Genomic DNA, 13,975 nt, shown 5'->3' on the forward strand with positions numbered 1-13,975 from the left:
AATAGTAATAATTACAATAACTGTTCTAGAAGAGCTGAGAGCACTTTCAGTGAGCGCATGACCAGCTTCCTGGAATGAATCTAGGGTGTCCTGTCTAGAGCATATTGCAGGTAGCAAAGTACAAAAATTATAATGTGTTATTTGTTGGGAGAAAAGAAGAGAACAGAATCTGTTGGAAGTTTCCCTTCTTCAAGCCTTCCCTTTCAAAAGGAGGAGGATAAGAGAGAAGGCATTGGAGTAGTTTCTATTCTAAAACTTTAATTATGAAGGCTTTTACACATTTGCTGTTCTGATGATTGTCCAGTAAATTAGCTTTTGCAAGGGCACTGCTGCACAAAATTCATATACTGAGTGATGTCACAGAAACTTGTACATTGACTTCCCGCTGCAACCAGGAAGGCATAACCCACTCATCTGGATTGGTATAGCAGGATTCAAGGAAAGGAAATTATCAGGTAAAATTGTTTCTCCTTGTTTTGGAGCATTTGGGCACAGAACATTTTGGGGTAGACTTTAAAAGAAGCGTGCGCAGCCTACATGTGTGTGCACTACCCGGCACACACACATGTATGCCCGATTTTATAACATGCGCAGGCGCGTGCATGTTATAAAATCCAGGGTCGGCGCACGCCGAGCTGCGCTGCCTTCCCCCGTTCCCCTAACCTGACCTTCCCCCCCTTCCCCTAACCCCCCCCCCCCCCCCAGTCCTACTCTAAACCCCCCCCCCTGTCCTTTGTCTTACCTTCTTCTGGGCAGGCGCAAGTTCGGCGCCGGCAGGCTGCTGACACGCGATCCTCCGACAGAGCGGCAATGGCCGCTCTGTTGGAGGCCTCTGGCCCCGCCCCACCTCTTTTGTAAAGCCCTGGGACTTACGCGCATCGCCGGGCCTTTTTAAAATAGGCCTGGCGCGCGTAACCTTTTTAAAATCCGGCCCTTTATTGTAAATGCGATTAAAGATTTGTTTGAGTTCTGGTTTTAATCATTAGCATTATTTATCAACATATTTTCTTTTGATTCAGAACATCCCTCATGATTGTGTCCAGTAATGGTCAAATTAGTTTGGTGAAACTATTGCTTCAATATGATGCTGACCTGTCAATCAAAGACAACAAAGGATGGACAGCTGATGATTATGCCATTATGAATGGGCATCATGCGTAAGTTTTTTAAATATGTGTACTTTACCATAATTTACATATATAATCAAAGATGTATTGAGCTCATTAAAAGGGTAATTTTCGAACAGCCTGCATACACTAGCAGTAAAGTCTGCTTGTACAAAGTGTATTTTAGAAATGGAGTTGCATAAGTTTGCTTTGAAAATACTTAGGTAATGACAGAGTTCGTACACACATTCACTCTTGTAAAGTTACACTTCCTCTTCAGAGGGTGTAACTTAGGTTATACTTTATGTGCATTCTTCTTTTAAATAAAAAACTTTGTTCCATAGAATGCCTCTCAAGTGCACGTAGAAGTACATGTGAAACTGTGTTATGCCCAGGTCCATTTTAGAACAGCCATTTACACACACAAACCAGCTTTTATGTGCATAAATGATTTTGAAAATTGGACCTCTAATTGACTGATCATTTAGGAAAGGATTGATGCCCCTTCTATTTAGGGAAGCCTTTGGTAAGATAGTGGAATTTAGGTAGAGATTTATAGTTTTTCGTCAAGGTATTGACCTCAGCCTAGGAGGCTTTAATTTTTTTTTGTATTGGGGTATTGATACAAGATAGGAGCAGGATTTTGTGTATTTTATGTTGTCCTATGTAATATGATTATTGTTCGTCAGTCTCTGTTTTGATGTATGCTATGAAGTTTATTGATATAGAACATAGTCTTAATCTAAACAAGTAACTATCTTGTTCTTTAACCAGGGGACTGAGTACTTTGAGAGTATTGAAAATGGCTCTCCATTCTAGATGGTTTGTTTGAAGCATTCTTTTAATTGTGACCATGTTCTTTGAGACCAGCGAATGTTGAAATGAACTCCTGCTTGTTGGAACTGAGGTTGGTAAAAATAGTGATCTTTTAGGTTCACATGATTTAACCACCAGGTTAAAGAATTGATGAGAGTGGTAGATATTTGGATTTTGTTGGTATGTTGGTACCATTGAGCTGGTCTCATGGCAAGGTGTTTAAAAGCGGTGACATAGATTGTTGTTGCCATGTGTCCTAACAATTTTATAATTAGGCAGTCATTTTTCTTTGCCTTAAGATCATCAGAATTATGGATATCAAAGCACTTACTCTGCATTGAGGAATAAAGGTTTTCTCTTGTAGTGTAAACAGGTGGGCTCCTATAAAGTCTATAACATGATATGGCTCTATATTTGATTTTGGGAAATTTATGATGAAATAGAGATTGAACGGTTTCTATCATATGAAGTATGGAGGAACAAGCTTGATCTGATCTAAGCCAGTCATCTAGGTAGGGAAAAACAAATACATCATTTTGTTTTAGATCAGTAGCTACTACTGCAAGGTAATTTGTGAAGACCACATGGGCCGCTGAAAAGCCAAACAGGAGAACTTGATGCTGATAGTGATCATTCCCTATGGTAAACATAGAAATTTCCTGGAATTTTGTTTAATCTGGATGTGTGTGTGTAAGCTTCTTTGAGATCTAAGTTGAGGCCAGATGTTGGTCTCTAATTGAATGATGAATACTTGATCCTGAACTTTTCCTTTTTAGATGCTTTTTGAGGTTTCAGAGATCCAAAATGAGACGAAGTCCTCTGACTTGTTTGGAATTAGGTTTCTACCACAAGTGCTTGCTGTGTTCCTTTCTTGGGTTGATAGCTCTTGTTATATAAATTTTGGTATATACAGAGGATTTAATTTGTGTTTCGCATATTGACTTTATATGAGATTTAATTGCACATTTATTGGTGGCCACTTTGTACCATGCAGAGGTTGTCAGCTTTTTTTCAGTTAGAAATTCATTATACATGCTCAGAAGAGCTACATTGGTCTTTCTGAGCTCTGAGAGAGCTTTCATCTCTGAGCTGTAAATAGGGTCACCCACTTGTGTGACTGATTTGTCTTGGTGTCTATGAAGAACATCTGTTATAGGTCAACAACTTTGCTATTCCAAAAGGTAATTTATTTAATTTTATTCTAAAAATATAGAATTACTTAGTTTGAATCACCAGCTGAAAATCCCATTCAACTGCGTTTTTACAAAAGGGTTGTTGAGCATGAAATATCAAGAGGCAGGGCCAACACATTTACAGCCTGATAAGGGTTTTTAGATCTAATGTTTCCAGGCCAATAGCCCTAGTTGGGTAGTTTTTATACTGTGCTTGGAATAAAGATATTTATTTAGAGGATAATTTTGTAACTGCCCATATTGGTTTTAAAGCAAGTGAGTACTTTTAACCTGCAGCTTTACACCAGCTTTTAATATACATATTCATTTCTGTTGAACATCATCCCTCCAAAACTATCTCCACATATTTATATCTGCTAATGTATGCACGTAGTTTTGTTGGGAAAAAATATGTGCATACTTTTGAAAATGCAAAAATGTGGCTGTAATTCCAAACTCCATCCACAAGAATGCCTTTTCATACTGCAGGCAAAAATACATTCATACAGTTTCTGTGTGTCCTTTTACCCACTTATTTGGCAGGCAATTTTCAAAAAGCCCATTTCCACAAGTAAAGCAATGTTGTCCCTGCCAAAATAACTTTATTTTTAATGTTAAATTCCATTTTTTCAGCCCTTCAAAGCCTTTAGGTACTTGTAGGTATTTCCCTGTCCCCAGAGGGCTCACAATCCTAAGTCTGTACCTGAGGCAGTGGAGGGTAAAGTGACTTGCCCAAGGTCACAAGGAACAGGAGTAGGAATAGAACCCTGGTTTCACTGGTCTGTAACTCACTGCTCTAAGCACTAAACTGCTACTCCAGTCTTTTGAAGATTACCCTCTTAATTGGCATATGTTGTATGTTTTGGACTGGATACTTGTTATTCATCTCTCTTATACCAGTGTAGCGGTCAGTTTGGCTCGTTTCCTCGGTGGGTCCTGAATTCAGGTGAAATAAAAAGGATTAAGGCTAATCAGGTAGCAAAACAATTTCTAGAAATATAGCTGTGTTTTCCAGTTAGTGGATTGTCTAAGAAAGGCAGAAGCAATATAAAAATAGGTATGTAAAAATGAGAACAGTTTATTGAGCTCAGCTATATAAGGTTGAGCTGGTAACAAAAAACACAACCCAAGAAAAAGGTAATGCACCTTTTAAATTTAACTATGTAGATTATATATGTCAGGGCAAGCACAAAACCTTGTTGGCTTTCCTTTCTTTTGTTAATGTGAGTCCATCTCTCTAGCCCAGTGGCTTGTAGCTACAGTGAGGCAATATACGTTTTACATAAAATGATAACACCCCCACCTCCCTTCGATTTTCTTGGTGGAAATATCTTCAAAGGAGAGGCAGAACAAAAGAATACAAATCACATAATATGGTGCTAAAAAACTGACTCTCTTGCAGCAGCAGATATCTGAGCTGCTATAGTAAAGATCCCCAGGAAGCTCTTCTTATGCAAATCCAAAAAAGTCTATAATGATACTTCATGTCCCAAGCAGATAACCGATCACGAAGGAGTAGCTTGTAACTTTAATTTATAAGACCACAAAGGGGTGAGTAGCTCTGCTTATTCTGACTATATCATATTTAAGAAGAGATTCCTCTTGCAAAAAAAAAAAAAAGCCTGTAATGTTTTAATCCAAAGATCCTTTAGGTTTTAAATTTCTGGAACTTGAATTTATATGAATTCTGTACCTAATGTTCTCTACTGGCATTGCAACAGATTTAATAGGAAAACTGCATATAGGGACCCTTACTTTTCAATATATTTATAAATGATCTGGAAAGAAATAAGACGAGTGAGATAATCAGATTTGCAGATGATACAAAATTGTTCAGAGTAGTTAAATCACAAGCAGATTGTGATAAATTGCAGGAAGATCTTGTGAGACTGGAAAATTGGGCATCAAAATGGCAGATGGAATTTAATGTGGAAAAGTGCAAGGTGATGCATATAGGGAAAAATAACCCATGCTATAATTACACAATGTTAGGTTCCATATTAGGTGCTACAACCCAAGAAAGAGATCTAGGTGTCATAGTGGATAACACATTGAAATCGTCGGTTCAATGTGCTGCGGCAGTCAAAAAAGCAAACAGAATGTTGGGAATTATTAGAAAGGGAATGGTGAATAAAACAGAAAATGTCATAATGCCTCTGTATCGCTCCATGGTGAGTCCACACCTTGAATACCGTGTACAATTGTAGTCACCGAATCTCAAAAAAGATATAATTGCGATGGAGAAGGTACAGAGAAGGGCTACCAAAATGATAAGGGGAATGGAACAGCTCCCCTATGAGGAAAGACTAAAGAGGTTAGGACTTTTCAGCTTGGAGAAGAGACGGCTGAGGGGGGATATGTTAGAGGTGTTTAAAATCATGAGAGGTCTAGAACAGGTAGATGTGAATCGGTTATTTACTCTTTCGGATAATAGAAAGACTAGGGGGCACGCCATGAAGTTAGCGTGTGGCACATTTAAAACTAATCGGAGAAAGTTCTTTTACACTCAACACACAATTAAACTCTGGAATTTGTTGCCAGAGGATGTGGTTAGTGCAGTTAGTATAGCTGTGTTTAAAAAAGGATTGGATAAGTTATTGGAGGAGAAGTCCATTACCTGCTATTAATTTAATTGACTTAGAGAATAGCCACTGCTATTACTAGCAACGGTAACATGGAATAGACTTAGTTTTTGGGTACTTGCCAGGCTCTTATGGCCTGGATTGGCCACTGTTGGAAACAGGATGCTGGGCTTGATGGACCCTTGGTCTGACCCAGTATGGCATGTTCTTATCTTATAGATTAAAGGCTGGTATACTATCAGCATAGATTGGTGGACCTTTTGATTGGGTAAATTCTCCATTGCAGAAGTCAGCTGTGTGTCTCACTAAAATCTACATACAGCATTGCCTTTTCCTTTTAGTTCAACCAAGTATTCAAAGAAGACCTTAATCTGTGGCACAATTAAAAAACTTTGTACCAGTTAGCTCCATGTCATTCTCAAATAAGATTTATAGTTCCAGTTTGTGCTCTCTAAATATTTTGGAGTTTAAAACTGATGTGTCTTCATGTGTGAAGCTGAACAAGAGTTAGCTATTTGGATACTTATCTAGTGTGATGTGGACAGAATAGATTTTATAATGTACAGGAGTCCTGAACTAGATGAATATTCCACATCTGAATCTCCAAAAGTAACTGTCAAACATCACTATGAAACAGAAGTTGCATTTATACTAAATTTTTCTAGAGGGGTTATGCTCAGCATGAAATTGAGCATTATCTGTCACTACAGAATTAGAGCAAGACCCCTGTTTCACATAATGTACAGGAGTTGATTTCTGTGCAGCAGAGTAATATTCCCTGAACCGGGATAAATATTATATTTGGAGCATGAGAAAAAAAAAATGCTGCACACTGAATATCTTCAGATATTCATTTTACATGGTTGAGCAATTTTGTGGAATTTAGATTAGATTATTTTCCTATGGGATAAATTGCATTTATTTCTAGTTCTGTTCAGTTTTACCTATTTAGCTCATGGTAGATTACAAATTTGTATTCAGAGCAGACATGTTAAGATATATAACTATAAAAACAACTGTTAGCAAAGAGATGTGTAACCTGAAACAGGCTATCTTTTCAAGTGTATACATTAAATCTCTCAAAGGAGAGTAAGATAAGAAAATAGAAAAGATGTCTGTATTTTTGCACTCTCCTTTTGTTTTTCAAGTTTTTTAGCTGGGCCTGTCTGTAAGGTTTGCAGTATAGGAGAAAGAAGCATTTTTACAAGAAATTGTATGATCTGATATCCTTGCCAGCTGCATTGTGTAAAGTGCTCATTTGTATCTATGGGGGTGGGAAGCTTCATACATCAGACCTTTCATGTTAGCTTGAAAAAAAATCTCAGCTGTTGCTTCAAGTTTCTAAGACCTACATCGCTATTGTTATATTTTATTTCCTCTGTAGTTGTTCTCATCTCATTATTGAGCATGGATCAAAAAAGAAGCCAAATCAGGCCTCTCCCTATTATGCCACTTGCAAGACAAAAGGCATGTTGATGTTTAGCAGTCCAGGGAAAGTCACAGATGTTGTATTTACATTGGGTGGACCTGCTATGGATAAAGAAGGTAGGATTCTTAAGAATAAAGAGACCTATTTTGTATATGTTTCTCTCTTTGATATCTGTTTTGTCTCCATGAGGAGATATTCTGGGACAAATCATCCTTGATCCATTTTTTGGTGCTGATTGAAGTCAGTTATTTACTCCTCAAAATTTTACAAGATATTGGATTTTGGGCAGAAGTGATTCGATTGCTTAAAAACATGTTTAAAATCTGTAGAGAAGTTCATTCTCACAATGAACCAGTCTTAATCTGTTTATTTGCAGGCTGAAAACTAGAAGCACTTTTCTCTATGGTTTTATTCTATCTCCCCCTTCAAGGCATATTGTTTGTAATACCATGCATCTTAATTTGGTCTTTAACTTTAGCCATGCATATCACAATCTTAATGAGATTTATATAAGTTTTTATTATCCAAGCTGTGCTTTTGCTTGTCCAACTACTACTGAATCAGCAGAGCCGATGAAGTTAATTTAACATTGGGACATGACAATTTATGATCATTAAGTATAAACATTTTGGCATCAGTTTAGTTTTTGATTTGAAAACAAGCCAACCTTTATGTCAGAGCTTTCCAAAGTGTGTGTCGCGACACTTTGGTGTGTTGCCTGAGGTGTGCCGGTGTGTCGCGCAAGCCCGGTGCACGTGACACACCGGCAAGTGGGAGCCAATGCGGCCGCCGGTGGAGCTCATCCCACTGGCGGCTGAGCAGCGAAGAATCGTTGTGCTGTGTGCCGCAGACACACAGCCGGAAGATCGGTAAGGCCGTGGTGAGTTCACGTCACCACGGCTCGAAGAAAAAGGGCACGTCTAAATGTGCAGGTGCTCCGCCTCCTTCCTGCCCACGCGGCCCCGGAAGAAAAATGTTGCCGGAGCCGCACGGGCAGGAAGGAGATGAAGCAGCTGCGTGCAGAAGAGGAGCCGCGTTGTTGCAGCGGGCGAGAAGAGGCCCGGTAGCAGGGCCCCCACCGCGGATCGGATCAGCCCGAGAAGATCAGGGCCGCTGCAGAGCCGATCCTGCAGCGACCTGTGAAGAGGAGGCCCAGAGGTAAGAGAGAGGCTGAGGGCCCGTAGAGTGCGTGTATTAGCTGAGTTGAGAGATTGGGTGCCTGTATGAGCTGAATTGAGAGATTGTGTGCGTGTATGAGATGAGTTGAGAGATTGGGTGCCTGTGTGAGTTGAGAGATTGGGTGTGGGAGTGAGGATCTCAATGTTTGCAGAGACAGCATGTGAGAGCCTGTGTGTGTGTGTGAGAGAGAGACAGCATGTGACAGTGAGAGCCTGTGCATGAGCAAGACAGCATGTGGGAGTGAGAGAGAGCCTGGGTGTGTGAGAGTCAGACAGCATGTGCAAGAGGGAGACTGTGTATGAATGATTGTATGAGAGAGAGAGCATGTGAGAGTGAGAGCCTGTGTGTGTGTGAGAGAGAGAGAAAGCATGTGAGAATGAGAACCTGACTGTATGTTTGAGGGAAGAAGATAGATGGAGAGAAAAGAAATAGAAAAAAAGACAATATGAAATGAATTGGCAAAAAAATAAGAAAGGGGAGGTGGAACAAAAAAGCCTGGGACCAACCAATTAGAAAACTAAGATCAGACAGCAAAGGTAAAAAAAAGAAGAAGAAATAAATTACTTTTTACTGATTGGCACATGTAATCTTTGTTAATGTCAAGAGTAGCACTTTCTCTATGCGGATCTCACAATGTACGAGATCAGCATGGAGGAACTGGAAACCCACAGGGCCTGCACAGAGGAGGCAGCAGAATGGGCTTCAGTGCCAATAGCAGCAATCAGCGCCTCCCCCAATAGCCATTCGGCATCAGTGGCAGCAGAGGAATGAGAGAGGCTCCGAGGTTGCTGGCAAAAGAAAGAGAGGGGTTCTGCCTTTAGTGTGTGCATGTGTATGAATGGGTGCCTGCCTGGGGGTGTATGTGTGTGAATGGATGGGTACCTGCCTGGGGGATGGTGAGGGAGTGGTGTGAAAATGAATGGGAGCCTGCCTGGGGGTCAGTTTTAGTGTGTGAGAATGACTGGGAGCTTGCCTGGGTGTGTGTGTTTGTGTGAGAATGATTGGGAACTTGCCTGGGTGTGTGTGTTTGTGTGAGAATGATTGGGAACTTGCCTGGGTGTGTGTGTTTGTGTGTATGTGAGGGAGCCAGAGAGAGTGTGTATGAGAAAATCCAGGGGAGTAAGAGTTTGTGTGTGGGGTGTGTGTGGAGGGGGAGAGAGTGTCTTAGAGCCTGAGAGTGTGTCAGTGTCTGTGAGAGCGAGAGGTTATGGTGGGTATAAGAGCATGAATGTGTATGTATGTGACAGTGTATGTGTGAGAGAGAATAGACATGTGAGTCTGTGTGAGAGAGGATAACCTCTGGGAAATTGTAAAAAATGTATATGATTTTAATTAATAGAAATTCTATTTATCAGTAGTTTTAAAATATTCTTTTATTAGTATGGTTTTACTATTATAACTGATGCTTTATGTTTCTTGATTTTGTTTGTTTTATGAGGAATGGTGGTTCTGTTTTTCCATTGTTAATACACAGAGTCTGGCTTCTTGGAGTTTCCATTTCAGTTTTTGTCTAATTTGTGCTCCTTTATTTTGTATTCTGTATTTGGTGAGGGTCTGTCTCTGGTCTGTGTGTGTGACCATGATGAGAGATTCTGCTAGCATAGGGATCTATAGCAATCGGGTTTGTTTTGTTTCCTCAGTAGGTGGTGTATTGGTATTCTAGGACCCAGTGTAATATTTACCCATGCTTTTTCACAGGTAGGGTTATTGTTGTTTGAGTCCTTGGTGTTATTACTGTTATGTTACAATGGGATTGCAGTATAGATTTTGAGTGTCTTTTTTGCGAGGTTTTATTTTAGTTCACAATGTGCCTGGCAGTGGAAGGTGTTTGTGCTGCTGTTACTGTGAGGTGACACCAGCATTTGAAAATATATTTTAGTATGATGAGCTGTAAGGGAAACATCCAAGCTCCATTGTTTGGGGGAATTTCAGTGGATGCACAGAGTTACAGAACTGGAGGTGCAGGATTTATATTGACATTCTGTCCCTTCCTATAAATTCCAGATTTCACTCTCATAGCCTCATTCAACTAATTCTATATGGCTATCAAATAATTATATAGTGTGAAACTGGCCAGCTTTTTAAAATTATGCAGAAGACCCTTTGGACTTTTTTATTAACACCAAATATTCAAAAGCTGTGTTCATCCCATCAAGCTCATATATCTCATTAAAGAGGTAAATTGAATAACACAATAACTTTGTTTTATTATTGTTACTCATAAATTATAACAATAACATTAATCTTGGAATATTATATATTTTTAATATAAACGAAAGGTTTTCACAAGATATGTTGTGTCGTGAAACATTTTATTATGTATATATTTAAGGAAACATACATAAATTGTCGAAATACATTTCGTTCATTTAACCTTTAACCTCCGGTTTGCTTGTAGACTAATTACTGTGTCCCGAAATTATGTTTGTCTAAAAAGTGTGTCACCAACATGAAAAGTTTGGAAAGCTCTGGTTTAGGGGGTACCTCAGGGCTTGTCTCTGTCAGCAACCCTCTTCAATTTATATATGTTACCTCTATGTAAATTGTTAACTGGATTAGGGATTATACATTATATTTATGCTGACATTGTACAGATGCTTATACCAGTAATGGATTCTATAGAAAATACTTTGAGACTTCTGGAGTTATATATGTCGTCTTCTATTAAACAACTGCTTGCACACATGAAACTAGCACTGAACCATCAAAAGACCGAAATAGTGTTTTTATGTAACAACTAGACCACAATATGACTATGACTTATAGAAATGGCCAGTCTGATTTTAATTTAGGTAACTTTGCAAGGGATCTCAGGGTAGTTTTAGATAGTGAGTTAAATATGAAGAAAGCCATTAGTAATATGATTAGAGACTGTTTTAACAAGTTACACATTTTAAAGAAATTAAAACCTCTTTTGCATTTTAATGATTTTAGGAATGTGTTACATTGATCTTTTCAAAGATACATTATTGCAAAGCTCTCTTGTTGGGCCTTCTCCTCAGTACTATTAGACTGCTTCAATTACTGCAGAAAGCGGCAGTAAGAGCCCTAACTGGAAAAAAAAATGTATGATCATATTACTCCAGTTTTGATGGATTTGCATTGGCTGCTGATTACATATAGAATAGAGTACAAAGTCCTATGTTTAATACACAAATCATTGTGGGGCGGATTTTAAGAGCCCTGCCCTAAATCCGCCTAAATCCGGGCGGATTTAGGCGAGCAGGGCCCTGCGCGCCGGTGCGCCTATTTTACATAGGCCTACCGGCACGCGCAGAGCCCCGGGACTCGCGTAAGTCCCAGGGTTTTCTGAGGGGGCGTGTCGGGGGGCGGGCCCGATCCGCGCTGCGTTTTTGGGGCGTGTCGGGAGCGTTTCAGGGGCGGGCCCGGGGGCGTGGTTACGGCCCGGGGCGGTCCGGGGGCATGGCCACGCCCTCCGGACCCGCCCCCAGGTCGCGTCCCGGGGCGCTAGCGGCCCGCTGGCGTGCGGGGATTTACGTCTCCCTCTGGGAGGCGTAAATCCCCCGACAAAGGTAAGGGGGGGGGTTTAGACAGGGCCGGGTGGGTGGGTTAGGTAGGGGAAGGGAGGGGAAGGTGAGGGGAGGGCAAAAGAAAGTTCCCTCCGAGGCCGCTCCGATTTCGGAGCGGCCTCGGAGGGAATGGGGGTAGGCTGCGCGGCTCGGCGCGCACCGGCTATACGGAATCGATAGCCTTGCGCGCGCCGATCCAGGATTTTAGCGGATACGCGCGGCTACGCGGTATCTACTAAAATCCCGCGTACTTTTGCTGGCGCCTGATGCGCCAGCAAAAGTACGCCAAATCGCGCGGTTTGAAAATCTACCCCAATATAGTGATAAAATAGAATGGTTAAATGCATCTTTACGTATCCATATTCCACAACATAACCTACAGTCAGTAAATAAAGGTTTTCTGACTATTCCATTGTTCAGGTCTCCCCATCTAAATAAAGTGAGGGATAGAGTGTTATCTTTGGCTGAACGTAAATTATGGAACTCGATGGAATTAAGATTACAGTCTAACTTTCATACTTTCAAGAAAGATTTTAAAACTTGGTTATTTAGAAAGCTTGATTTTATTTTTATTTGTTTTAATTTTATCTGTATTGTATTGTATTTTAAATTTATTTAAATGTTTTATAATTTAGATTTCATGTGATTTTAATTATATTTCTGCTGTAAACCGGTATGATTGTTACCAGAATATCGGTATACAAAACAAAAAAAATAAATATTTCTAATATTTTAAGTTTGAATATTTAAATACATAGTATGTTATTTTTTATCTAAAACTTGTGGAATGGCCATAATCTCTAAGTTCAAGATATCCAATGCTTTGTTTACAAGGGTGTAATTATCAGTGAAGTAATAGCGTTTTTAAGAATGGTGATAAAAAAAAATCTATGCTCTGCCTAAATATTATAAACTGTGACAAGGCTTACTTAAAAAGAGAAGCATGCTGAATATTTTCAAATAAAGGAAACTTATTCTTAAGTCTCCTTCTGCCCCCTCCCTACAGCAAACCCTAGTTTACTGGTATGCTCAGTTTTTGTATTGCCTTTCTGTATTGGATCATTGCATATACCAAGTTTATTTTTCCCCCCCAGTTGACTAATTCATGAAGTGTCATACTACAATGTTTATGACATCAGTCACATATGTAGTGAGCTGTAATATTGTAGACTTCAGACTGTAAGATTATAGGATGAGTGAGCATTAAGGTGATTGAAAAAAACACAAAAAAAATAGGATATTGGGAAGAAAATATAGAAAAGGGCATTTTAGATTGTTGTTTTCCTAGGTATTTGATAGGTTCCATTTTTAGCTTGTGTAATGTCAGTCTATTTAGTATCATATTTAAATTGCCCCATTTAAAGTACTCAAAAAGTCAGATCAGTTATTACCGTAATCCTTTTTATGTTTATAGTTTTACTACACACATTTTTTAAGAATTGTATATTTCTTAAAAGATAAACATCACCAATATTAGTACTTAAGGGTCACATGAACTGTCCCATTAAGTCAAAGGAACTTTTTCCAAATTCTGAGAATTAAAGTTCATTTGCCACTCAGTAGCCTTTGAGTTATTGGGCCAACCACCTCCATTTCCTTTTACCAGTTGTACAAAAAGACAACTCTCCTTCTGCAGTCTTGAGTGACTGGTCCTTCAGCCAGAAGATTTCTACTCTTCTTAGTCTTCCAGTTTTTATTTTTGTCCAGGGTAGGCATTTTTGTCATTTTAAAGATCTATTTTCTTTTTTGACAGAGTTCTTCATGTCAACCTCATTGCAGGCCTTCCTTCAGTCCATTTACATCTGTGATTGTTAGAGTTCTCAAATCTTGTCACAAATTTAAGAGAGAACAACCAAAGAGAAAAACGGCTAACAAACATAAATGAGGCGGAAGAGACACAGGATAGATACAACATTGCAAGAAGTATTTATTTCTTAGTTGGTAGGTGGTGGTAAGCTTATTATTTAAATATATTGTAGGTTTTTATTGTTTTTTTAATAACTATCCCTAGTTCTATTTGTCCTTAATATATTTGAGGATATTGTTCAGGCAATTAAGTGGTGGTAAATTTCTGGGAGCAAGTCCATAACCAATTGACTAGATTTGTTGTTTGAGCAGCTTACCATAGTCTGTTTAAACTTTATCTCCACTATAAAACCCT

General features: G+C 39.3%; 1 protein-coding gene across 1 annotated transcript in view; it reads left to right on the top strand.

Moving 5' to 3' along the window:
- LOC115099561 (ankyrin repeat domain-containing protein 26-like) overlaps positions 1-13,975 on the top strand; it is a 462,251-nt gene that overhangs the window by 156,764 nt on the left and 291,512 nt on the right. The window contains 2 exon segments of the mRNA XM_029617295.1: positions 1,020-1,157; positions 7,061-7,221. Of these exon segments, the coding sequence (XP_029473155.1) occupies positions 1,020-1,157; positions 7,061-7,221 (299 nt within the window).

This window comes from Rhinatrema bivittatum, chromosome 9 (assembly GCF_901001135.1).
Source record: "Rhinatrema bivittatum chromosome 9, aRhiBiv1.1, whole genome shotgun sequence".
Taxonomy (NCBI): Eukaryota; Metazoa; Chordata; class Amphibia; order Gymnophiona; family Rhinatrematidae; genus Rhinatrema; species Rhinatrema bivittatum.